The following is a 26,639-nucleotide window of genomic DNA, read 5'->3' on the forward strand; positions in this document are numbered from 1 at the left end:
CATCCCAACAGGGGGCCTCCTGAGATCCCATGCTCTGTGACCCACCCCCAGAGCTGCACCCCCACTGGAAGGCCCCTTGCCTGACCTTATCGATGGATGCCTTGAGGAAGTTGTCCAGCAGGAGGCGCGCCTCGGCCAAGGAGCAGGAGCTGATCACCACAGAGGTGTCGGTGGAGTCCAGCTCCTCCTATAGCGCAGGAGAGACCCCGAGGGAGGGGAATTAGAACGGCGCTGGGGGCGGTGAAGGGCAGAAAGCAGAGGGCCAGCAGAGACACCGGCACCATATAACTGGGGGGGTTCCCTTGACTGGCTGACGCCGGCGGGGACGAAGGTGCTCTGCGAGCAGGCGGCGGGGAAAACAACTTGCACGCCAATACTGTGCATGAGCACTTGCACTGGATGCGTGCCTGGAACCAGGCCCCTGATTGGGCCATCTAAGGGGACTGAACCACACACCTGTGGATCTAAAAAAGAGGAGCTTCTACCGCCTGGACAGCAGGAGCTGCTCGCTAGCCAGGTGATCAGAGCAGACCAAGGGCAGGTTTACACTGGGAACTTACACCAGCATAGCTGTCTCTCTCCAGGGTGTGAAAATCCTGCCTCCCTCAGTGTAGCTCTGCCGACCGAACTAAACAGCCCCCTCCTTGGGAGGTGGATTACCTACTGCGACGGGGGGTGTCTACACCTAAGCCTTCCAGCTGTAGCAGATTAAGTGTAGACATATACTAATAAACCTGTTTACGTCCTCCAGACATTAGGAGGGGAGCAGAGAGCTACACTGTGCTAACCTGGGTCAGACCCCTCATGTCATTAACGGTGTGTCCACACAGCAAAGTAAAACCCACAGCAGCGAGCCTCAGGCCGAAGGATTCGGGCTTGCGCTTCGGGGCTAAAAAGTAGCAATGTAGACATTCCCGCTCATGGGCTCCAAGACCCTCCCCCGGCCAGGTTACAGAGCCCAGGCTCCAGCCCTTGTGCAAATGTCTACACTCTTCTTTTTAGCCCCGTAGTCCTGCAAGCCCAAGGCAATGGATCCAGGCTCTGAGATTTGTGCTGTGAGGTTTTCCTTGCGCACAGACACCCTACAGGTGCCAGAGAGCAAGGCCACATTGTTAGGGCTATTGTTTTTCTGTGGAAATATTTGATTAAAAATGGCTTTTTGATAAAACAAAAAAAGGTTTCCTTTTTCGTCAAAATCCCAACCCCCCTTTACAAAAATTTGACATCAGAAAAGAGACTCAGTGTTTGACAACAGCTTTCAGCTTCAGTCTAGGCTACAGGAACGCCACTGTGGAACTGGGCTTTGTCGAGGCAGTTTCTCACAGGAGGCTGTGTTGCCGTATATGCAGGGAATGGAGAAAGCCCATGTTCTAAGCATGTTTGGAGCTTGGCAGCGACCCAGGCTGGGGCCTGGTGCTGACATGGATTTTTCTATGCACACAAACAGGATTGAGCGCGGCTAGACCACGCCTTGCCCGCAGCGCTGGGTACACCATGGGTACGATTGTCCCATGGTATGGACAGGGCTTCCACTGACTCCAGCATGTGCAGGACTCCCATCAGGGTTGTTGGGCCTAGCAACTGACGGTGGACATCATACTCTCCGCAGCCGTCCCTTCCACAAATAAACCTTCCAGCGCTGATGGAGGCCCTGACGGACCAACATATAAGGGCCTTCCTAAATCCTGGCCCCAGCCGTGCAGCTGAAGAGGGCCGATTCATGGCCTCCGCTGATTCAAGCCAAGCCATAGCCATGTCCATTAGCCTGGCTTGGGTCTACGGGCCTATGGCAGCCTATCACACCCACCCCTCAAGTGCTCAGGCACCTGCTGAACTGGGCCTTGTACAGCTGTCATCAGCAAACACAAGCACAGAAAGCAGCCAGATTGCAACAGCTGCTCTGTGAAGTTTCTGTAGGGAGGGGTGAGCTCTGGGGGCTAAGAGCAAGGAGCCAGCTCAGCCCTGACTCCCTGTGTGACTGACGACAGAACGTTTCAACCCAGAGGTTGGGGCTTAGAAAGCAATGAGGACCTCCAAACCTGCCTCCTGCACCCCTTATGCTTAAACTGCCTAGAGGGATAGTCCAGCAAGGCCCCCACCCCAACTATCAACCAGCCCCCAGAGCACCCTGTTTCCCTTACAGCACACAATGCCCTGAGGTGATCTCCCCCCATTCCTCCCCCATGAGACCAACTCCCCATACACAGACCCCTTGAAACCTGCCCCGGCAGGCCCCCTCCCCCAGCACCTTGGTCTCCTCCAGCTGCATGATGGTGGCCTGGCAGTCGGCGATGCTGTCGTTGATGTAGTCGATGTTGGCTGTCAGCACCTCGATCTCCTCATTCAGCTCCTGCAGGCCCTTCTGCTCCTCCGGGCTCTCCGCCTGCAGCTTTCCCCTCTTCCCCAGCAGCGCCTCCTGCAGCAGCGCCAGCTCCTCGCGTTTCTGGGGGGCGATTGGGAAGGAAACGCCTCAGCCGGTGCTGTCCAGGTGCCAGCAGCCTCCCAGCACTCCTGGCCCTCGGTCATGCTCAGGCCACTCAACCCCCCGCCCACCAGGCCACGGCCCCCGACACCTCACCTTGATCAGCCGCTCCATGTCCGCCTCCAGGTTGACGATGGTCATCCTCTGCATGACGACGTCGAAGATGCGCCGCTCCAGTGACTGCCACTTGAGCCGGGCTGCCTTGCTGAAGGTCTGGCTCATCCCCTTCTTTGGGAACTTCTTCCTGCAGTGAGATGGGACGTGGTCAGGGGTCTTCCGCCGGGCGGGCGCTCGGCCATCACGCCCACTAGTGCTCAGGACAGAGGGGCATTTACACATTGGGGCTGCCTTCAGCCAATGTAGAGAGTCCCACATGTCAAAGCACCTGGCAGAGTCGCCCACGATGATAGAGTGATCCTTTCCCATGTTCCCACAGAACTCTGCTCCCGGCTAACACCCAGGAGCCCAGGGCCTGAGGGCCAAGCAGGGAACAAGGCCGTAGGGGACACATTTTAAGCGTTGGTCTGACCTGACGGGCCGAGCCCCATTTATGGAGGGTGAAGGGTCTCCCAGGAAGTGGTCAATTTTCCGGTTCCACTGGCGCACGATGCTGGAGACTGAGCGGGAGCCGGACTCCGGTTCCGAGGAGGTGGCGCTGGCAGACACCTCCGCACCAGAGTCCAGCATGGCTGGCTTCTGACTCAGCCTCCCAGAGACCCGATCTGACATGGGCTTGGCCAGGCGGCGCAGAGCAGAAACCTGGGTGAGAACAGTGCCTGAGGGCTGGGCCTCCTAGGGAGCATCCCAGTGGCAGAGCGACTCCAACCCTTCTCAGGTGGCAAGGGAAGTCTGGGAGCAGCTGAGCACCTTTCAAGAGCACTGAGCCTATCTGGGCTGGGTGTAGGTCCAGTACCCTTGGATAGCAGTTTCCCATAATGCATCAGGAGGGGCTTGGGACCTCGAGACGGGATCGAAGCACCGTCCCATGAGCTGTATGGGTGCTGGGGCAGGAGGCAGCCTGGGTGAGTGACCGACTTGGCTGCCAGGACCCAGAGGAGGCTGGATCAGAGAAGGGCCAGGATCCAACCCCAGGAATGGGGGAGGGGGACACAGCCTGTTGTGCATGGGCCCACATGCCATGTGGAGAATTCCTCCTTCCTGACCCCAGAAGATCAGCTGCCCCCAGAGGCAGGCGTTTCCTCCCTCGCAATCACTGTCATCTCCTGACTGGTTACTTCTGGCTATAAAACGTCCAGGCTCTGTGGCAAAACCACTCCATCCAGGGCCAGCACCTTGGGAACAACCCAGCACTAGTGGAGCATGACCCACTGGGATGGAGGAGGGGACTATTCCATCTGGAGAAGCCCCAGGGCCCTGCCCTGCCAACAGCCCAATCCAGGAGCCAGGCCTCAGAGCCGACCCAGTCACGGCCCGGTGAGCGGCTCTCCAGACCCATGCAGGCACAAGGGGCTGGCACATACCTCCTGGGTTTTCCTTCGCAGCACGATTTCCTGCTGCCGCTTCTGAGACTCCAGCGCCCGGATCTGAAACTGCGCGGGAGAGAAGCCGAGCCTCAGTTGAGTCCTGAACGGGCGTGAGCCGCTAAAGAGAAACCCAGGGTCTGGGGTAGAACCCATGATAGGAATGGGGGAAGGGAAGAGGACCCAGGGCTCCTCCATCCCCTTGCCTGAGGCCAGCACGTGGGATGTTCTCAGTGCAGGCCATGGGCCAGATTCTGATATCACCAGCAGTGGTGTAAAACCTGGAGCAACTGGGACTAATCAGGATTTATTCTGCTGTAAATGATGGCAGCACTGTGGCATTTATACCTGCCCTGAGGAACAACTAGAAATGCAAGAGGAAGCAATCACCTCTGACCTGGGGAAGGAGGAACCTGCCACTCCACCAGGTGCTGATCTCAGAGAATGGACAGACAGATGGACACATGGTTGGGGGAGGGGATGTGCTGCGCTTTCAGCAGGGGGAGGAGTCCCCAGACAGATGGTGGGGCGGCTGGTTTCTGCCCAGGGCGCCCAGCACACAGCTCTCCAACCAGGAAGGGCTTTATACTGTTCTATGCTGCTGGGCCGTTCCTTGCTTCACAGAACCTGCAGGCCTTGGCCGGCCAGTGGCCCATCAAGGGCTTCGAGAGGAGCGAGCCTGGAGGCCAGGCCAGGCACTGATCCCAGCGGCCAGGCACCCAGAAGAGCTCTAGCACACTGTTGAGCAGGGCTGAACATGGAATGTTCTTGATGCAGGTGACAGCTGGATTCACATCTCCGCGGCAGCGGTGTAAATCTGGAACAACTCCGCTAATGTCAATGCAGTAACTCCAGATTTACAACGAGCATAATAGAGAGTGGAATCTGGTCCTCTGTTGGTGCAGCGCTTGCTCCAGATTTCCCATCGTCATGCTCCGCCATCCCCGTGGCTCAGCTCGGCTTTGCAGGGCTCCCCTGCTATCCCTAATGGCCCCACTTCCTGTCTCAACCCTGCCCTGCCCTGTCCCCGCCCCACCCTGCGTCAGGGGCTCTGGGAGCAGGCTGGATCACATAGGTAACTGCTCACCTGTGCACAGGGGAGGGGACCTGACACATCACACCTTCAGCACCCTCCCTATCTGGTCCCAAGGAGCCTGACTTGGGGCATTTCCCAGGAAAGGCCCAGATCCCTTGGAGACCCCGCACTCCATGCTGCACCCATGCCAGCTGGTGTGGGAGCTCAGAGCCGAGTGAGGGGCACAGGCCCCAGCCAGAGCTGCCCTGTCTGCAGAGCCCTGGCAAGGCACTGGGTTCTCACCTCCTGTCTGCGCTGCTCCTTCTTCAGCTGGGCGATCTCCCGGTTCCGCTTGGTCTCCAACAGCCGCCTCCGCTGTTGCTCCTCCCGCATCTGCTTCATCAGTGCCACCTGCGGGCCCCCCAACAGCCCACACCCAGCATAAGGAGCATGCACAAGGGGCCGTGCCCATCCACTGCCCCTGCCCCAGTGTGAAGAGCTGGCACAAGCGGGCCGTGCCTCTCCGGCCCCCTCCTCCTCTGCCCAGCCAGGTACCTTTGCCTTCTTCATCTCTGCCACCTCAGCCTGCAGCTTCTTGAGCTCCCGCTCATAGCGCGACTGGTTCTTGAGCAGGCGAGCATGTTCCTTCTGGGCCGCCTGCAGCTTCTGCAGGTCCCGATTCATCTCCTTCAGCCGCTTCTCATAGTCCGCCTTGATCTTGTTGGCCTTCTCCTCCGTGTAGCATTCCATAGTGCCTGGAGGAGGTGGCGCAGAGACGCTCAGAATGCCCGGCTAGGCCGAGCCCCTCACATTCCATTCCACCCAGCTGCCCCCTGGACCCACCAGGCCCCCAGGAAAAGCACCCTCAGTGGGGGCATTCTAGATTAAATTCCTGGACTCCAGGGACAAGCCTGCCTGGTCCAGCAGCTCAGGAGACATTCAATGGCTGAGTAGCCTGGACCAGTCATGGCCTGCAAGCCAGAAACATGGGCCTATTTTAGACCAATAACCCTGGCAGCAGACCAGTGCCAGGGACCGTGCCGCTCCAGGGACTGGGTGTACACTGTTCTCCTCCAGGCAGCCACTGCTGTTCACACCAGAGGGGGATGCTGCTGAGATGAGTTTGGTGGGACTCAGCTGGGAGCAGGTGTCTCAGTCATTAAAGCCTCAGTTATAGCATCAGCTGACCCCCTCGGGGAAGATGCCCAGGACTGAAAAGCCCTGGAGATGGAGCTCTCCGCATGGGCAGGCTAAGTTGCTGCTCCTGCATTGGGGAGCCACAGTTTCCTCACTGGGAAGAAGTCGGGAGCAGCTGGGAGCTTGGTCACAGATGCCAGGTGGCTTTACCTCTTTGCCTGGGCCTATCTTGCAAGGGAGCAGAGCTCATTAATGCGTGTCAGAGCTTGGAACTCCTCCGAGGGAAGGAACTTTACACAGCCCTACACCCACACACTGCACACTGTGCAGCTGGGAGGTCACGGGGTCACCAGGCCCAGCCCTGATCAAGAGGCAGGACAACTGGCACACAGCTGAGCTGCCAGGGACCATGGAGAGGAATCAATCCCAGGAGCTAGGAAGCCAGACACTGAGCAGCCACCGGTAATCGCTGGGGACTGCAAGAGGGGCATGGAATGCCGGGGGCAGTGGCCAGTTTCGGCCTCATTGGGCACTGGAAGAACCGCAGGTTTCCTCTGCCAGAGCTGGCTCAGAGGGCCCGTGCGGTGGGATAAGCCAGGGGATGGAGGGGGCACTGCCCGTACTTAGGTTCTGCAGCACCCGGTCCCTCTCCAGCTGGGTGTCACGGATCTTGTTCTGCAGCAGGATTAGCTTCTCCTCATACTGGTGCTTGAGCGTCTGCAGGCGCCGCTGGCTATTCTCCAGCTCGTCAATCAGCTTCTGCTTGATCTCGATCTCGCAGGTCAGGTCGGCCAGGTCAGCCTGGAAATTCACCACTAGAGGTAGGGGGAGAGTCAGTTAGCCAGGCAGCCCCAGGGAGGTCAGGAGGAGAGAGCTAGGCAGCCCTGGGCAGGCTTGGAGAGAGGAGGGGCAGTGCCTGGCTCACAGGGCCCCTATGGACTCTAGTATTGCAGAGGAAAGGAGGCAGACGAGGCAGGACTCAGAGGGGATGGCATCTCGCTCCTGCCGTCTTAGCCCAGCCAGGGACCCCGGAAGCAAATGCCGGGGGCTGAGGAGGAAGGGGCAGAGCTTTGGAGCCAGGCCTGTGCCATTGAGCACCACCTGAGCCAGCCCACCTCAGCACCTGACTGGCACCTCGTGCACCTCCAGCCAAGACCTGCCCAGCTCACCCTACAGGCCCACTGTAGCCCCCTGCCGCTTCCCCAAAAGGGACACAGCCTTGAGTCACTGCAGATGTCCCCAGCCCGAGCACAGAGCCGGATGCTGTGCCCTCCGAGTTACCCTTCTCCTCCGCATCGGAGTCTGAGTCCACCAGGCTCTCCTCGCTGCCCGAATCCTCGTCCTCATCCTCACAGCCACTCTCCTCCCGCTCCTCCTCCTCCTGGGAAACAAGCGCAGGGTTAGGGTAGAGATCAGGAGCCTTCAGCCCCTCTATCGTCCCAGGGGCTCAGGCCTCTCCCCATCCGCCACCCCCAGACGTGGGTGAATTAAAGCGATTGCCTCGGAAACCAGCGCCAGGCAGAGGCAGGAGAGAGGACGTTTGACTCGGGGCCAGGGGCAGGGCTGATCCCTGTGTGCAAAGGGAGGGGGCCATGTCTGGGGAGCTCCCCCTCCCGAAATGGCAGCTGAAAATGAAGGGCCTGATGAGAATCTCTGGGACGGCTGGGGCAGAGGGGACACGGTTCATGGGACAAAGCCCAGCTGAGCAGAAAGGCCTGCGGCTAGTTGCCCTGCTGTTGCCAGTGTGTCAGATGGCACAGGGCACTGCTAGGGGGCAGAAGGGACTGTCTTGCCCGCCATCCTCAGCCCATGCCCTGCCCCCATTCTCCACACCTAGGCGGGGCCAAACAGCAGCAGACTGGCTGCCCTATGGGGGGTGGTCATGGACCCTGCCTCTGCCCCCTGGAGCTCCTGCGTCCCCCACGGACAGGCTGGGCTTTGTCCCACCTCCCAGGGGCACGGCGAGACACAGCTGCCCTAAGCACTGGCAAGGCACAGAGAAGGCTGTTGGCATTCTGGCTAGCGATCGGGCTCCCACCCCCGCACTCCACAGGGGAAGCCTCCCTCACCTCCTCGTTCTCGTCCGTCTCCTCCCCATTCTCCTGCTGCAGCTTTGGCCTCTTCTTAAAGGCCTCCTTCTCTGGGCTGCCAGGAAGAGAAGGAATGAGCCCCGGTGACAGGGGAGCCCTGGCACACAGTTCCCAACACCCTTCCATCTCAGAGCCCTTCAGGAACCCAGCTTCACTGCCCTCCAGAGAGATGGGCCAGGCAGTGTTACCAGATGGGGAGACTGAGGCACAAGGAGGGGAAGGGACTCACCCAAGGTCATGTGGCACGTCAGAGGCAGAGCGGAGAAAAGAACCCAGGAGTCCTGATTCTCTGCTGTATGGCTTTGGCTTCTCCTAGGGATGGGGGAGGAGGGAGCAGGATGTCTGGACCAGGAGGGCTGATGGGGGTGGAGGGTGCCAGGGCTGGAAGCCAAGGGAGAAGTGGGCACCCCAATAACTATAGTCCTGCCATAATAATGAAGAGCCAGGGGTGGGAGCACCCAGAACAGCCCCCCTCCCCCCCAGCCAGGGAGTTGGCCATCACCTCTTCCTCCGCTGCCTGGTCTCCTTCTTCAGCCGCTCCAGGTCCTGCTTGGCCCGCCGAAGGACTTCAGAAGCCTCTGCCTCCATGGAGACCATGGGGCTGCTGAGTGCTCCCAGGCTCGGGCCTGGAGACAAGCCCAGGGAGTACGGGGGCCTGGAGGAGACCCGTGACAGACTCCGGCGGAGTGACTCATTCATGGCTTCGCTCTCCAAGAGCTTTGTCCTGGGGACCAGAGGGGCTTTTGGTTACTGAGTTCAGCCACCCTGGGCAGATGTCCAAACACCCCAGGGGAAAAGACACCCCTTCCCTCCTCAACCTCCAAGGAGGGGTGACCAGGAGTGTGTGTGTCTGGAACCCCAACTGCCCTCGCTCAGCTCGGTCAAAGGGGCTCAAGGCTCTGCTGCAGAAGGACATTGCAGGGGAGGAAAGCTGGCATGGCCACCATTAACCATCTCAGCAGGAGGGGGGTAAATCAGCATTGCTCCACCGACCACAGTGGGATAAGGCTCATTTTACACCAGCTGACAATCTGGCCCAGAACGAGCGAGAGGATTCCCTGTCTCCAGGGCTATCAGTTTCTCCAGCACGAAACCCACACTTACGAGCAGCATTTCAATATACCCCTGGGAGGCATTTAAGTCTGGATCAGCCAAGGCTCCAGAGAAGGCTTGGGAGCACGAGGGCCGGACACGACACCCTACAGGATGGAGACATTTCCCTCTCGAATGTGGGGCTTTTATTTACATTTCAGCAGCACTGAGAGAGACGGGATCAGGGCCCCGTTGTGCCGGGTGCTGCATGCACCTGTGAGACGGGCGCTGCCCCAAAGCGCTGACAATCTAAATGGTCATGTCAGGCCAAAGAGAGGGGAAGTGACTTGTCAAGGTCACCCAAGGTCATGGCAGAGCTGTGATACCGGCCTGCTATTTGAACCCAGTGCCCATGGCACCAGTCACCCATCCGGAGAGCAGCAGAACCAGAGGGAATCTGGGCCTCCAGAACCCCAGGTCAGCATCCGCCCCACTAGCCTGTGCTGCCGCTTTGCAGGTCCTCTCAAGCTGCACGCAACACGCGGCCCCCCAGATGGGTGGAAGGGGAGAACACAGCTCACACCCACCTGAGCTCCTCGATCTCCCGGATGTAGTTCTGGATCAGGGCGCCAATGGCCTCGTCGCCATCACCTGGAGGGACAGAATTAGGATCATGGACTAGATCAGAAACACCTAGCAGCTGGGTTGCCACTCAGCTGCCCCTGGACCTGAGCTCTGGCTGTAATTTACGTGGCACTGATCCGTACTCCCCACCTCACATGTCCTCCGGAGGTGCCCATCCTCACCTGCCTTGGCCAGTATCAAATTGGCCTCCTGGCTCATCAGGTGGGTGACCCGGCTGTTGATGGCATCAATAGCCTCCTGCATGGCCTTCACCCTCATGCGCAAGGTGGCGTTCTCCTTTTGGAGCATGGTGTTCTCCTGGAACAAGTCACTGTAGCCCTCGGCACCATCCTCCCCGATCACGCGCTTGCCCTGCGGGGAGAGAAAGGGAGATGCAGAGAGGGCAAAGCCGCAGCGTTCGTCAACGCTGGCCGAACCCAGCCAGCCACACGCTCAATGGCACCTGTGACGAACTGGGACTGTTCTTACTGCAGTCTGTGAATGCTGAGGAAGGACGATCTGTATTGGGGGATGAGAGACTGGCTGTAGAGAGAATATGTAAGCATGTAGTGTGAGAACCCAGGAAGGGGGAGAGGCCAGGTGACACCTCTGCCCGGGAAGCTGGACAAAAGGCTGGAGGGTGAGAGAAGTTTCAAGAGGTGGCTGGGGAATGGAGGGAAGCTTGGACAGGGCTCTGACCCCCCCCAAGGGGGCTGTGGTGCTCCTGGGACCCCAAGATGGACCTAACTAGGGAGGATCCTGTTATCTGTGCCTGTAAAACCTGTGTTCCTGTGGTCTAAATAAACCTTCTGCTTTACTGGCTGGCTGAGAGTCACGTCTGACTGCGAAGTGGGGGTGCAGGACCCTGTGGCTTCCCCAGGAGCCCGCCAGGGCGGGCTCGCTGTGGGAAGTGCATGGAGGGGCAGAGGATGCTAAATGCTCCAAGGAGAGACCCAGGAGGTGAAGACGTGTGAACTTCTTGCCCTGAAAACAGTCGCTCCGAGGGAGAGGAGGCTCCCCAGAGTCCTGACTGGCTTTGTGGGGAGCAGTTCCAGAGCATCGCCCGGGGACTCTGTGACAACACCACACTGAGGAAGATGGGTAGGGTGACCCTACGTCCCATTCTGGCTAGGACAAGTCCCTTTTTTAAGCCATGTCCCAGGCGTCCTGGCTTTTTTGGCAAAAGTGGGTATTTGTCTCCAAGGGCAAATGGGACAGACACACACTCACTTTTGTCAAGAAAGTGGGGTGCAGAGGAGCGTGGGGGGAGCAGCCCCACGCAGTGGGGGGAGGCCGGGATCCAGTGGGAGGCAAGCAGGGCTCAGGTGAGCAGTGACACTAGCCCCAGACTTTGGGAAATACAGTTGCCCTATCCAGAATGTGCTTTGCTGCTCACCTCAGCCCTGCCTACTCTCTGCACAGGTGAGTGGCTCAGGCCAGCCCCATGTGGGGGGGAGGGACTCAGGCGAGTGGCTTGAGCCAGCCCCGTGAGGGGGGAGGGAAGGAGGAAGAGGGGCTCAGGCCAGCCCCACAGGATGTTCAGTTTTCCCATTGGGAAATATGATCACCTTAAAGATGGGTCACAGCAAGAGGAGCAGGGAAAAGGCGGAGACTCAAAATATGGCAGGCGTGCCCGTGAGAAGGCCGTGCTCAGGGGATGGCAGAAACGGAGCAGCTGACATGCTGTAAGTGCCTTTTACCCTGGTAAGGTACTGATCTGAGCCCCATGACAGCAGGAACTGAGCACCTCCCAGTTTAATGCATTTACCCTCATGCACCCCAGGGGGCAGGGCAGTGCTCTGACCCCCACTGGGCAGATGGGGATTGAGGCCCAGGGGCTAAGTGAGTTGCCCAAAGTCACATGGGGAGTCTGTGGCAGAGCAAGGACTTGAACGCAGGGCTCCCAAGTCCCAGGCCAGTGCCATGACCATGGGGCCATCCTTCCTCTCAGGCTGGGGAGATACATGACTCAGCTCAATAGCAACCTCTGGCTGCCTAAGGGCTGATGCTCATGGGAAACCAGTCCAGACAAGCTCAGCATGAAGCAGGATGTCTGATATGGCACACAGGACAGGGATATAAAGCAGGAGGTGCCTTCCCAACTCCGGAAGATACCCTGAAGCCTTCTCCCTGTTCATACATGATATACAGCCCTTTAACAGCCTACCTCGCCATTGTCCCTTGCCTCCTACCAGCAAACTACAGCGCCACTGAAACACAGCCATCTCTGGGGTGGAGCCCAGTGCCACAGTGTACACCGCACCCAGGAGGGCAGGGTGCTGGCCAAGGCTGTACACACAGCATAGGGTCATATCCGTGCAGGGGAGGCAGGAATACTTTCCCCACGCCATTCGAGGCTGTACTGCTGCAGCTGGGATTTGAACCCGTGACAGCGAGGAGTCCAGGTCATACCCAGGCTTTGTATATGCAAGTAGATCTCCCTCTTGCAGCCAGCCCAAGCAACCACAACAGCCTACCACAAACCCAGATAGCAGAATTACTCCGTTAGCCCAAGTGGCAGGGGCTGGTGTGGAAGGTCCTGGGTTCAATCTGCGCCGGTGACCCGAGTTGGCCAAACACCTGCAAGGCTTTGCCCAATCAGTTGCCCCTTACCGCCTTGTACTCCATGAGCTCCATCTGGAGGCGGGCGATCTCGGCCCGCAGGGCACTGATCTGCTGGCTGGTTTTGTCCTGGTTCACCACCACTTTGTTCTTGATGTTGCGAGCCCGGTTGGCATACTTGAGCGTGTTCAAGGTCTCCATGAAGTCCCGGTCAGAGGGGCTGATGCAGGCAATCATGATGGTTTGGCTAGGGAGGACGGAGAGCCAGCGGGGTCAGTCAGAGCTGCCATCAAACAACACAGCACCTGGGCCACATCAGATCAGCCAGTTCCAACACTGGCACATGGGTGCCCATTGCCAGCTCCAGCCACACACCCCTTTGACCTTTATTTACTTTATAACCGGGGTGTGATCAGCATCTGGGCCCTGCCTTGGGCCCCTTCCACCCTGGGCCGGCACAGGCTGGGAACGTGGCTCAGGCAGTAGCCTGCGTCATGCTGGCAAAGAGAATCCTGGGTGGCCTCCTCTGCTCATTACAAAGTGGTGTTCCGGGAGTCATGACCCCAGTCAGCCCACGGTAGGGCATTCAGGGCATCACTGAGACAGGAAGAGGGGAGGGATTAGAGCAATCCCGTGCTGGGAACTCGGCTGCCAAGTCCTGGATCACGAAGGGCTCAGACGCATTTTGCAAGAGCTAATTCCGCGAAAGCTGCCTAATTGCGTCTGGGGCCCAGGACCAAGATAATTACATTGGAAAAAAGTCACCATGGAGATGCCACCAGACCCTCGGCAACACGCCACCCTAGGAAACCCACACAGCACTTCAGATCCATCCCTGAGTCCGACCAGCCCTCCTGTTACTCAGAAATCCCCCACCTCCCGCATGTGACACTCCCAGGATGCAGACCATAGCCCCAGCGAGGGCACAGCTCTTCCATTCTGGGTCATGCACACCCAGCTGAAGTTGACACCTGCTGAGTGACCCCATGTTCTGGCTCTGGGTGCCTGTTACCTGTTCCCCCCAAGGGAGTCCTGTAGGAGCCGGGTCAGTTTGGAGTCTCGGTAGGGTACGTGCACCGCTTTCTTGCTCTGGTCTCCAAGGGCGCTTATGACGTTTCCCAATGCCAGCTGCCAACAAAACGGAAGGAACTGAGTTCTCCCCCCGTGCTGGGGAGGGCCCTTCCCCGCTGAATACAAAGCTCAGGGTGATCGGAGCCACCTCTCTCCAGGGAGCGGGGGTCTCTGGACCAGATGCGCTAACAGCCAGCCAGTGCAGCTATATCAGCCAGACAATGTGCTGCACCTCTCCTGCCTCCACGTTATTCCCGAGCCCCCAGATCCAGGAATCTACCCATACTGGGGACAGCGCTGGGTAGTGCAGCTAGTGGCCTGGTCCCTCATCACCAAGTCCACTGCGCAACCCCTAGTGATGACCCATGGCGGCTCAGTCTGGGAGCTAGTGAGCCAGGCAAGGTCTGTCTGTGTCCCGCAGCCCCTTTATATCCACTGCAGCCTGTCCCCATCTCCTCCGCTCGCTAAGAGCCTACCAGGCCGCAGTTGATGGAGATGCCCTCCTTGGCTCTCTCGCCCGTAGCTCCCGTCCGCTTCAGCCTCTCCGAGCCGGCCAGGTCGACGAAGTGGAACTTGGCGGTGAGGGTCTCATACTCGCTGGTGGCCTGGGATCCCTCTGGAAGGCCAGTCACCTGGCAAGCAGACACATCGCAGCGTCAGCACCTCCCTCAGGGGAACGGGGCATTATCCGTCTGCTATGATAGCTTCCAACCCGCCCCCTCTGAGCATCCCACTGCGGCTGTGCTGACAGCCAGCACGTGGCAGGGAGTCGTAGGAACTAGCCTGACAGCGGCTCATGCTTGCTGTGCTGTGGGGCGAAGGGCACTCCCTTGACCCTCTCACACAGTCTCACCAGGTCGGGCTGGGCAGAGACTCTCATTTGGCACAGGTGGATGGTGAAGATGGCGTGGGAGCGGGAGCTCTGGACATTCATCTGGGTGCTGGCGGTTGTGCGGGACAGAGCTCCCTGCTTCAGGCACTGGATCAGCTGCAACAACAAGGAAAGGATTCAAAGAAATTTCCACCCAAGCCTGGCGGGAGGGCGGGGGGGGGAGATGCCAAAGTGGGGAGGGCACCCTAGGTCAATGTGTCATAGTCACCCTGGGATGGGGGCAGCTGAGGCCCTGCATGGCATGCAGGCTCTCCTGCCGAAACATCCCGGCCCGGGTGCCAGGGCCCCGCACTGGGGAGCGTCTCCCATGGCCACAGGGAACAAGGGAGCAGGTGCTACAGGGAGACCCTGGAACAGTCCCGCTCATGAGTTACCAGGAAAGCCAAACCCCAGGCAAGAGACCAGGGTGGAGGCTAACTCGGGGTCTGTGTGCTCAGAGCAGGGACTGGGAACCCACCCATGCACAGCTGTGGCGTGTAATGTGACACTCTACAGATTGAGGGCGTGATGTGCTAGGTGCTGTACAAATGCAGTGAGAGAACCCCAGCCCCGCGCAGCTGGCAGAGAAGGGGCTTGCAAAGGTTACATCACAGCAAGTGGCCTGGTGGGTAACAACCCAGCTCTCCCAGGGCCCAGCCCAGAGTCCTAAGCACTGGTCCATGCTGCCCCCATGCTCTCTGCTGCACACAAAGTGCCTGGAGGCAGCAGAGGAGGGTTTTGACCTCCAGGTCCTGAGGGTTGTTTCTGCTATCCCCAGCCGGCTGGGAGACATTCCTGCTCACAGACACAATGCACAGGGCAGGGGCTTCTCCAGGCCCAATCCCCTCCATGTGCTTTTGCCAGAAGATACCCGCTTGACGCAGCGGTAGAGATGCGTCCCAGCGTCACACGCTCACAGTCCCGCCTTTGGGCCTGACTCATTTCCCCCGGGACCAGAGCCTCCTGCAGCGATGCCTGGTTAACTAAAGGCTCGTACTACCCGCTGGGCGAGAGATTCCCTTGCCCCGGAGCTACAGGATGGGGGCAGTGTTCCCACCGCCCTTCGCCCCAGGACGCTGCTCCCATGGGAGACAGGTACCAAAGGGGCATGGGAGGGCTGGGCATAGAGCCCAGACGCCAGCCTTTGGGTAACGGAATGAGCACGTGGGCACTGAGGATGCCAGCGGGACCGCTCTCGCTAGGCCCTGCACCACATGGCACAGAGGGCAGGAGCGGGGGCCTGGAGAGAAGGAAGGATCCAAGCACACAGATTAAAGGAGTGGGGAGTGGATTTAAAACGCTTCCTCTCTGGGGCAATGAGAGAGTTAACTCTGTCCAAGCTGGGCTCCCCTCTTGCTGCAAAGGGGGCTGGGATCAGGAGGGTGACAATTCCCCTTCGGGGGGGGGGGGGGGGAGAAGGGGAGGCTAGTAGAGCAGTTGCGGGGGGGTGGGGGAAGGGAAAATCCATTCACAGTCCATCCCCCTCTGCCCTACTCAGACCAGCTTTGGGACAGTCGTGCCACGAAACCGCTGCAGGAAAATCCAAAGAGCTTGGCATCCTGGTGCAGTGCCCTCATGCCACCCAGGGGCACGTCAACTGGCCATATGTCAATGCCACACCCTGAGTGTGTCTGTCCCAGGGCAGCAGCAGCCAGAGCCTCCCAGGGCTGGCTAGGAGAGCCTGCAGGAGAGCTGCTGCCCTGGGGCTGTGGCACGCTAGCACCCGACCCCCCTTGTCATCACTGGGGGGCTCTGCCCCTCACAGCACCCGGCCCCTCCATGCTGCCCCTGCCTGCTCTCTGGCAATTCCGAGCAGCTGACCACTCGCAGCAGCCAGGCCCTGGGCATCGCCCACCTCATCCTGGGAGCTGATGAGACGGGAGGTGACGCCCGTGGTGTAGATGCTTCCGCTGGCGTCCTCGTGGATTTTGATGTTGGACTTGCGGTGGCGGGAGTCGGGATCCCGAGCGCTGTCGAACAGGTCCAGGATCTCCTCGTTGTAGAGCTGCCGGGGAGGGAGAAAGGGTAGCGAGTAACTGGGCGGCCCAGAGCTTGCTGCAAAGCCTGGTATGGGGCTTCACAAATAACCTCCCGCCACTGCGGGGTGCACAGGGGTTGTGCTTAGACAGCCTCTTTGCTCCCTCCAGGTAACCCCTACCTCCCCCATATGCCTCTTGGGTCCCCCCCCCACCTCCAGGTACCCCCAATCTCCCCCATATGCCCTCTCGTTCCCCCTCCACCTCTCCTTCAGGTAACCCCGACCTCTCCCCAGTGGAGAGGGGAGGGATAGCTCAATGCTTTGAGCATTGGCCAGCTAAAACCCAGGGTTGTGAGCTCAATCCTTGAGGGGGCCATTTAGGGATCTGGGGCAAAAATTTGTCTGGGGATTGGTCCTGCTTTGAGCAGGGGGTTGGACTAGATGACCTCCTGAGCTCCCTTCCAACCCTGATATTCTATGATTCTATGCCTCCTGGGTCGTCCCTCCCCACCTCTCCTCCAGGTACCCCGACCTCCCCCCAATGCCTCTTGGGTCCTTCCTCCTTGAGGCCTCCCCTGCCCAGCACACACAGAGCAGCACAATGCCAGCATGGTGCCCCGATGATCCCTAGCTAAGGGCACAGATTGGAGCAGTGAGTTCCCCAAGGCCATGCACCAAGCCAGTGGCAGAACCAGGAATAGAAAGAACTCAGGCGTCCTAGCTCCAGACCGTGCCCACTAGGCCTTGCTCTCTGCTTAAAAGCTCGCAGAGAGCAGACAGGAGGCCAAGGAGCCAGCTCACTGCACCCGGTGCTCCCCCTGTCACTGCCCATACGTCCGGGGACCCTGCTGTGCCCCTAGTTATCTGGGACTAGAGTCCGGGCAGGGTAATTGTCCAGAGCCTAGCAAGTCAGGCCTGGCCCATGGGGGTGGGAGGGTGTCACTGATGGATTGACCTGCCCTGGTGGAGAAAGGGCTTAATCAAGGCTCTGAGCCGGGAGCTCCTCAAAGGCAGGGAAGCCAGAGCCAATTGTGCACCTCGCCCTGGATTAGCTTCGCAAGCAAGCTGTGTATCGCCAGCCCAGCTCCTGCTCCCCTGCCGCGAGTGGGCACAGCGTGGAAGGGGCAAGCACTGATCAGGAGGAGGAGGAAAGGATTTAGTGCCAGTGGCTAAGGGGGGGGAAGGGGCAAGAATGGCAGGGCAGGTGCATTGAGACCATCCCAGTCACTACAGGGCAGGAGAACAGGTGGGCTCAGGTCCACAGAGGGGCTATGCAGGGGCTCTTCCTTGGCAGAGCAGCATAGAACGGACAGGCTTCACCCCATCTACGATATTTACCAGGTCCCCCTTTACCCTAGTATGCAAGCATCTCACAATCTATCATTTTTACCCTCACGCCTCATTGTACAGATGGGGAACGGAGGCCAGAGAGACCAAGGGACGTGCCCAGAGTTATCCTAGGCGTGCAGAGCAGAGCAGGGAGGAAAAACCCAGGTCTCCGAAATCCTGCCATAGGGCTGATCCAGGCAGTGACCGTACACGAGGAATAGGTGATGTGACCTGGGCGTCCCCCTTCCCCAGCCACCACCTGCAGATGGGACCCTGCCCTGGGGTGGTGGGTGTGCCTGGCCTCCCAATTCCTTTGCCCAGCTGGCTGGCAGTTCTTTGGGTGGCACAGGCTGGGACCTGCCCATTTGCGTAAGAGATGGGAATCCAGTGTATCATTACAGGGTGGATGGTGCGCTGAAGTCCCAGAAGGAAGCTGGGTTGGGGCCTCACTGCTTGTGGTGCTAGACGAGCTGCAGATCCTTTGTAAAGCACCTTGAGCTCTCCTGAGGCAAAGTGCTAGATACCAGCTGGGTCTAGATGATGTGACGGTAAAGCCTGAGCTCTGCTACACTAGGGCCTTCACAGTCACCGTGATTCTGCAGATCGCCTGGACCGAGCAAGGCTGGGCACAGCCCACTGGGGAATACAAACGGATGACTCTGAAATAGACCAGAGGGGTTTGTCTGGAGGAAACTCCTGCCTCATGCTGGGACTGGAGGCTCCAGAAGCCCAGACATCTAAGCCTCTGAAGTTATTTAACAGGCAAAAAATATCCTGACCGGAAAACAGACAGGACACAATAAACTCAGCAGGCAACCCCCAGCTCCAGCACTGCCAGTGTCATTAACCCTTGCAGTGCTGGAGTCTCTGCTGTCACCCAAGCAGCCTCTGGGCTTTGTCAAAACTTCTCTATAGCCAAGAAGCTAGCATCTGCCAGCCTGGCCTTCAGACTGGACGGCTTCTGGTGCTGAACCTACAGAGCTGCAGCAAGGCCAAGGAGAAGGGTTTTCAGATGTAGCTCCTCTTAGCCTCGGCGGGATGGTTCAGTCCATGTAAAGGGTCCACTGGCCACCCCATGGCAGCCATGGCGTTAGCCAAGCTCGCACAAATTCTCCACCTGCCAGTGCAGTGGGGCCAGAGCCTCAGACATAGCTTCACTGAAGTCACTGGAGTTACCCCAGCCCATAAACTCTAACAGGGTGTTCCCAAAAGGGGGAGTCGCTGGGAGGAAAGGGATCGAGCAAAGGGAAACGTAGGCTGAATAGCAGGAGGTTTTCCCAACAGCGAGATCTCCTTTGGCGACTTATGCAGTGGAGTCCCAGCACCCTGTGGCATTCACAAGCAGGACTGGCTGGCTCTGGGGAAGATGCTATAGGAGGGGGAGACGGGTTCTCACAGGCTTCACTGCAGCACTTGTGTCTGATCCTATAGCTCATGCCCGGGGCTGGGCAGTCACACAACACTGCTGGCGGAGGGCACTCCCCACTGTACTGAATGACAAGCAGGGTTCACCACTCAGAATAGCCTCGCCCTGACAAAGGGATTTCAAAGGAGGTGCCAATGAGCAGGAAGTTCTCCTGCATCCTGCTTCCATGCCAGCTCATTGGCGCTCAGGGCAGAGCCAGAGCCCTGCCAAGGCTAGAGATCCTTGGGAACATGGTCACGCTTCTGGCTTCTTCAGATCTGGGGCAGAAGAGATGAGGAGGGTGTCATGGAAGCCGGGAAGGTTTCCTATTGGGATAACTCACCCAGCCAGGTACAGGAGTCTGAAGTCATACGGGTCTCAACTCTTTGCACAGATGGAGAAAATGGAGCTCAGAGACTTTCCAGTGGGAACTCTGTGCTCTAGTGATTTGGGCCTGATCACCTGGAGATGTGCAATCCACTTCTGGTTCAGACCCAGGCTTGCCTGATCTTTGGCTGGTCACTATCTGTACCTCCATTGTAAAATGGACCATTGGTATTTATCTAATTCATGAAGGTGTTGAAGCCCAAGAAAAAACACCTCTGAAGGGATAGATATTCAAGGATCGTTGAGAGCACTGTGTCAGAAGTGGGATTAGAACTCAGGACCTCCCTGCTCCCTGTCTTTCAGTCCTTTCTAGGCTATATAGCCTTACAGCAGATGCTTTCTCCTCTGTACTTTTCCAACAGGGGAGGCATTTCTATGTTGGAGTGGAAATAGTTTTCAGATCACTTGAGATTTTGCACATTCTACAAAAGAGCTCAAGTTTCAGGATTCCATGCAATTACACAAAAGTGATTTGGCAAAACAATGTCACAGTGGTTTTCCGTGATTTCACAAAAATCTCCCTCACCTAGCTCTAGTCACTAAACAGAAGGGTGGCATAGTCTGGATCTATTATACCACAGCACACATTTCTCTATCAACATGATCTGAAAGCAAAATGCAAAGCCAATCCTTTAAAGATCTCCTGGCTTTTCCACATGCGTTTGGGGCATCACCAAAACAGAAACTTTGTCAGAACAGTGGGGCTAGATATACAGCCTCCCTGCATTCATCCAGAGAAGTCATTCTAAACCCATTCCTGTCCTGAACTGCTAACTGATGCTGCATTTGGTTTTTTCCACATTCCACCCCTGAAATAGCTGCATGTGGGTAAGAGCTGAAGCGATCACGAAGTACACACAGTCCACAAGGCATGATGGGATCATACTAGATGAAAGGCGCAATAGGAAAGGTTTGGATAATGATAGGAACGTGCTAAAATCAGGCTCTGGAGACTGAGAAACAGGGCAAAGAGGTGGGAAGGGCCAGTATGTTACTTTCAGGGTGATGAGAAAGCCTGAAGCCTGATGGGGTGGAAGGCACCACAGAATTTCTGCTTAGCCCCTGAATTGGGGAAGGCTGGAAAACCTGCATTCTTTGTCTAGCCACTGGACTTTGGCCCAAATCTGGTTGCTGGCATGTGGGTGCAGAGTACGCAGACGGCAGTGGAGCCAGCCCCGCAGACACAGAGGGGGCACAGATAACCAGCACCACTGCCTCCCAGAGAAGCCAGAACATAAGCAGTCAGCACCGTTTTATGTAGGGCCCCCAGCACGTGCCCCTCTGCAGTAGTGCATGAGCAGCTGTGGCTTGCAGTCACCAGGACAGACACCCCCACCCATGCCCTGTTCCGGGGTGTGGGAACGGCAGCTCCTCACACTCCTGGGCTCCAGCTTGCTCCCCGCTCGCTCACACCCACCTCCAGGAACTGGGCGCTGACTTTGAACTCCGGCACGGCTGTGCCACGCTCCTGCGCCTCCCGTTTGCGTTGCTCGATGCCGCTGAAGAGGTGGGAGATGGCCCGTGGGATGATCCCGTGCTCCTCCTCCGAGATGTGCGTGTCAAAGCCAGTGCCCATGGTGTAAGTCTTCCCAGCTCCGGTCTAAAAGGGGCACAGGACGAGCACTTAGACAACCCCAGGGTGCATCGGCCTAAGAGCAGCCCCCTGCATCTCCAGCCCTGGGCTGTCAAACCCAACCTGCAGCCGCCTCTCCCAGACTATTCCCCCAACAGCTCTGTTGATGCCCCAAAATCCCAACCCACAGTCTCCCCAATATTCCAGCCCTGGGCCTCTGCTCCTGCACCTCACCAACAAGCCTCAACTCCGACCTGCAGGCCCAGCCAAGCACCTTCCTGCATGGCTTTGCTGGCGCAGCACTCTGTGCCCAGCCGGATAGCCCACAACTGCTAACAACCGAGCCTGGCTTCAGTGCAACTGCCCAGGTTTACTGCCGAGACACAGGACGGGGACAGCCAGTACCTGGCCATACGCCAGCACGGTGGCATTGTAGCCTTCAAAGCAGCCCTCGATGAGTTTGCTGACGCAGGTGGTGTAGATCCGCTCCTGCCACGTGTCCAGGTCGAACACAAAGTCATAGGTGAATGCCTTGTCCTTTCCCAGCAGCACCTGGGGCTCCCCAGAAGTCACTGAAGTGCAGATGTGGCATCCCTCAATCTTCTCCTTTGACAGCTGGGGACGGATCCTGCCAGCGGGAGAAGAAAGACAACTGAGGACACAATGATCTTCCCTCTCCCAGAGCACCCTGCATCAAGGGAGATCACCTTGCCCACCAGTGAAATGCAGCCACTTTTGGGCTGCAACCTGGCAGCAGCTGCTTAACCACACAAAGTAACAGTCTGGAACAGGAACACCACACCCAGATGAACCTGCAGGATGCAGGCTTTAGAAAGACAGCTGGAATTTGGTCAGGGTGGCCCCCCGACTCTTGTGATTGATGCAGTGAGATAATTAGAGACCACACAAAGGGTAGGGACCATGGTGTTACTGTCACCTCAGTGTTGCTGGTTCAAAACCCCCCGTCAGTAGCTACTGACAGCAATTCCCATGTGATGGTTGCTTGGCCCGTAGCAAGTGATATTGGTGGGTCCCAATATACACACCGTAAATTGTGGGGAAAGTTTATGGAAAATACCCTTCTGCTATTGCACAAATAGTTCCTTATTATTATTTGTCGTGCAGTAGCTCATAAGAGCCCAAGTTATGGATCATGACCCCCCGGCGCCAGGTGCTGTACAAAACACAGAACAAGAAGAGGGTCCCTGCCCCAAAGAGCTGATGATCAGTTGTGAGACAAGATACCACAGGCGGCTGCTGACAGACAAGCACAAGGAAACATGGCCCTGCCAAAGGCTAACAGAAGTCTCAGAAGCACCTTTCCTATTTATTAACGGCTCCCTGGCCTAGTCAGATGCTTTTCTCCTGCCTTCGCCTCATATTTTACTAGAAAGAGCTAGACCCATGTTCTCTGCACTGGCCTTGGATTCTGGAGGCTTCTCTTTCTGGGGAGCCCATTTTGAGACAATTGGGGCCCAATTCCCAGAGGTACTGACTGTCCTGCAGCTCCCACTAACTTCAGCTGTGCTCAAACCTTCGGGGTGGGAACATGGCCCACTGTGTCTCAGGCTGGGCCCCCAGAAGCAGAGGCACCCCAAATCCATGGCTGCTATTCAAAGTTTGTGTTGACGAGCTCCCATTTTCATTTGCATAAGTGGGTCAGGTTAGAAGATGCTGGATGGTCCCTAAAGACTGTTCTCAGGGGCAGCTTGGGCCCTCGGGTGGATTCTCTCTCCTTCCAGACCTCTCTCCCCCTCCTTGACTGCTTGCAACCCCTCCCCCCATTAGATACGTAGGGGTTCCAGCTGCTGCTTTATGGCAGTCGGTGCATCAGTCTCCTAACTGGAATAGGAGTTTGGATGACCTAGGCACCTACAAACTACTAGGACAGGTAAAGCGAGGTTTAGACATGCAGATCCTCTATCTGCAAGGCATAGGTAGGTAGTCCCGTACATCTGCGCACAGCCCCAAACTGCACACCCGCTTCAGGGATCTAGAAGAACGCATGCACTCATTTAAAATGTTGTTTATAAAAACTCTTAGATTTCAAGGCCAGGAGGGACCATTCTGACCATGCAGTCTCATTTCCGGCATAACACAGGCTTGCCCCAGTAACTTCGGAATCAATCCCGTGACATGCTGGTGAGCTAAAGCAGATGCATTAGAGATGCACGTTCTTGATTTCAAAGCTTCAAGGGATGGGGCATCCACCACAGCCCTGGGTAAGTGGCTCTGGTGTCTACTAACCCTCACTGGTCAAACAAACACACAAACCTGGGCTCTATTTCCAGTCTGAATTCACCTGCTGTCAGCGCCCAGCTGCTAGACTCACTGCAGAGAGACAACTGCAGCGCACACATTCAATCCACATCATTGAAAGCTCCCTTGATGCAGTTTCCCATCGTACAAATTCGAGGCTTAAACATTTTTTGCCCCAAATCAGTCATTAAAAATAAACCCTGTGGTAATCTGAATATTGCTGATCAAAACAGACAAGGGAAAGGGACAATACAGACCCCACGGGAGCGAGACTGGGGAAGCCAGAGATGAAAACCAACCTAGTCTGAGCCAGGAAGGTAAAAGCTCCGCTAAGGGTCTTTTCAGTAGATTACCTTCTAAATCACGGCGCTGAAGGCCAGAAGAGACCATGAGCCAGTCTGACCTCTGTAGCTCACAGGTCATCAGCGTCAGCCCAGCATCCGCACAACCCAAATCAGATCCATTAGGAGTAATTACACACACACACACACACACACACACACACCTAAAATCCTGCCACTACATGGGAATCAACGAATAGAAATGTACTGCTAACAAAATGAGCTGCAGCTTTGCTTGGTAAGACAGCTGCTTTCACTGAGATTTTAAAAAGTCTACTATTTTCAGGGGATCAGCCTGGCAGCTCTGAAGCTGGCTTGCCTGGAAAGAATCAGGGAGAAAAAACAACATGACACCAAACACTCTGATAAAAACTCTTTTTGGAGACTTAATGACAAAACAACTTCCTGCATTGGCCATTTTATAAATACTTATATTAATTCCTTTAAACCATGGAAGCCGGTAGAACAGACCACATGCTTAATACCACCACCACCTCCCTCTCACTAAGTGGGGCTTATCAAATAGCATACAATATTACCCTCAGCTACTGTTTAGTGTACTTTAGCCATGGGCGAAGCAAATCCTGTATGGCCACTGTGCCTCAGTTTTCCCATCTGTAAAGCAGAGATAATTACATCAGATACTTTGTAAAGCTCTTTGAAATCTCTGGATGAAAGACACTGGGTAAGAGTTAGGTGTTATAGACTGAGACTTTAAGGCCAGAAGGGGCCATCTTGATCATCTCATCTGGCCTCCGGCACATCCCAGGCTGTAAAACCTCACACACCCACTCCTGTAGCAGACCCCTAATCATTGGCTGAGTTACTGAAGTCCTGAAATCATGGTTTAAAGACTTGAAGTTAGAGAACCCATTATTTACACTAGTTAAAACCTGCCCGTGCCGCAGAGGAAGGTGAACCCCCCCACCCCCCAGGGTCTCTGCCAATCTGACCTGGGGAAAATTCCCTCTGGACCCCAAATCTGGCGACCAGCTAGACCCTGAGCATGTGGGCAAGACCCACCAGCCAGACACCTGGGAAAGAATCCTCTGTGGACAGTTTGTGTGTCACTGAAGGATGGAAAGGGATGTCAGATTACGGCAGCACAAAAATCTCACTACGTGGGGGCTTTTCTCAAGGTTTACCAGGCTGGAACTTTGTTTAAAGCCTACAAACAGAATCAAACAGCACAAGGCTCAACTGGGCCCTTTGGGCCAGAATTTCCAGGCAGAGCTCAGCAACCACAGCAAGGTTCAGATTTTCAGAAGGGCTCAGCACTGGGGCCGCTCAGGTTTCTTCTCCCCAAAGATGTTTCCTTCCCTGTCCCCTTGGACAAAAAAAATAATGGCTTTTTGACAAAAACGATGGGAGTGGAAGGGCTGTGTGCGTGTGCGTGTAAAACACAGCACTTTGTTTTTGACCAGAAAAACATTTTTTGGTCAACATTTTCATTGTTTCTTGTGGAGGGAGGCGGAAGGAGGAAAAAATTTTAAAATATTTCTTGCAAGAAGAATGGGTAGTTTTCAACCAGCACCCGACAGGCACAGCTTGTGTGAAAGCCTGGTTGTGAGTATCACAATGGGAGCAGCAGGAATAGCTAGCCCCAGCTGGGGCTGCCGGGCTCTTCTGAATGTTCTGGCCAACTGCAACTTTGCATGGCCAGCTGCACCCTCCCCGAGATCTCTCCCCTCAGAGTCACAAGAAGCTACTGTTAAATGCTTTGGCTTTTACCCTAATGCCCAGTAGCACCCTGCTCTCCCCCTCCCCTGCCCTGCTTCCTTATGCCACCCCGTACAGCTGGGAGAGCTGGCACCCTGCCTGCTGTTTGCTGTTTTGCTTCTGTGCTAAGGGAGGCAGACAGGGCCCACAGCATTGCAGGGCCCATGCTTAGACCAATGAGCAGAGCCAGAGGGTCTGAGCTAGGCAAGGTATTTCTGGCTGAGTCTTCCAACCTGATCCCACCAGATACCCAACCACTCAGAGTCCTGCCTCAGGCTAATGCCTGGTGTCAGCTAAGAGTGAAGTTCTAGGAGTGCCTAGAGGTACAAGTCATGATAGAGGCCCTATAGTGATAGTAGAGTTGTCACCTTTCTAATGGCTGGTAACTGGAGCTCTGAGACCCCGCTCCCTGCTCCACCTCTTCCCTGAGGCCCCACCCCCTGATCTGCCTCTTCCACAGATTTAAAAAAAAAACAAAACAAAAAACCCACCAGGGCTTGTCAAATGGCACCCAGACACAGAAGCCAAAAACTGGATGGGTGACAACCTTACAGTGGCGGGTGCTGTACAACTTCACCAGGCGAATGCACTTAGCACAGCATCCCATGCTAGAGATCTTTTAAACCAAGGGGACCTGAAGAGTGGTGTACAATGAAGAGGCAGGGGATGTGTTCAGTATGAGAGGGAAGGATGGGGAAGGGGCATGAGAGCTAGGAGCACTGGGATAAAACTGACCAAAGGAAATCGAGACTGAACATCGGGAAATGTAGAACAAAAGTCATGAAGAATATAACAAAGAGAATACTCCTTCATTACCCACCACACAGTTAGCAATGAGTTCCACAGGCTATCACATAGCCCAGATGACAAAAGCTTAGTTGGACTCAAAAGAGGGCTGGATATTTACAAAGATAGTGAGAATTTGAGAAGGTTCTTTTTTTAAAAAAAAAAAAAAAAAAAAAAAAAAAAGTTAAATCCTCATGCTTCAGGGCATGAGCCAACTTCTAAGCAATGAGGGTCAGGAAGAAACTTTCTGTGGGAAGGCTATTCCTTAATTTTCCACTTGGTGGATTTCTTGAAACTTCCTCTGAAGCAGCCCCCTATTGGAAATGGGAAAGTGGACTATGCCAGTTCCTAAACCTGGTTGCTGGCCGGGGAGCAGGCAGATAGATGGGACCAGACCTACCAGTATTAGAGATGGAAGAAACCTCCAGGAGGATTAGCAGAGCACACAGATTTCTTCACCTTGCACAGCCCCTGTAATGCTCGCTCCATGCCTTGTC

At 56.5% G+C, this 26,639-nt stretch overlaps 1 protein-coding gene across 5 annotated transcripts in view; it reads right to left on the reverse strand.

Moving 5' to 3' along the window:
• The window catches only part of KIF21B (kinesin family member 21B), a 79,011-nt gene that overhangs the window by 22,020 nt on the left and 30,352 nt on the right, over positions 1-26,639 (reverse strand). For all 5 annotated transcript variants that reach the window (XM_030561127.1, XM_030561125.1, XM_030561126.1 and 2 more), the window contains exons 2-21: positions 21,443-21,665; positions 20,882-21,064; positions 16,221-16,370; positions 14,348-14,482; positions 13,971-14,126; positions 13,436-13,551; positions 12,475-12,670; positions 10,044-10,233; positions 9,825-9,888; positions 8,708-8,929; positions 8,185-8,260; positions 7,397-7,496; positions 6,739-6,930; positions 5,534-5,733; positions 5,282-5,389; positions 3,964-4,032; positions 3,012-3,241; positions 2,579-2,726; positions 2,249-2,443; positions 86-187 (exon numbers count right to left, since the gene is read on the reverse strand). In XM_030561127.1, coding sequence (XP_030416987.1) covers positions 86-187; positions 2,249-2,443; positions 2,579-2,726; positions 3,012-3,241; positions 3,964-4,032; positions 5,282-5,389; positions 5,534-5,733; positions 6,739-6,930; positions 7,397-7,496; positions 8,185-8,260; positions 8,708-8,929; positions 9,825-9,888; positions 10,044-10,233; positions 12,475-12,670; positions 13,436-13,551; positions 13,971-14,126; positions 14,348-14,482; positions 16,221-16,370; positions 20,882-21,064; positions 21,443-21,665 — 3,055 coding nt within the window. The remainder of the gene's footprint in view (positions 1-85; positions 188-2,248; positions 2,444-2,578; positions 2,727-3,011; positions 3,242-3,963; positions 4,033-5,281; positions 5,390-5,533; positions 5,734-6,738; positions 6,931-7,396; positions 7,497-8,184; positions 8,261-8,707; positions 8,930-9,824; positions 9,889-10,043; positions 10,234-12,474; positions 12,671-13,435; positions 13,552-13,970; positions 14,127-14,347; positions 14,483-16,220; positions 16,371-20,881; positions 21,065-21,442; positions 21,666-26,639) is intronic.

This window comes from Gopherus evgoodei, chromosome 4 (genome assembly GCF_007399415.2).
Source record: "Gopherus evgoodei ecotype Sinaloan lineage chromosome 4, rGopEvg1_v1.p, whole genome shotgun sequence".
Lineage (NCBI taxonomy): Eukaryota > Metazoa > Chordata > Testudines > Testudinidae > Gopherus > Gopherus evgoodei.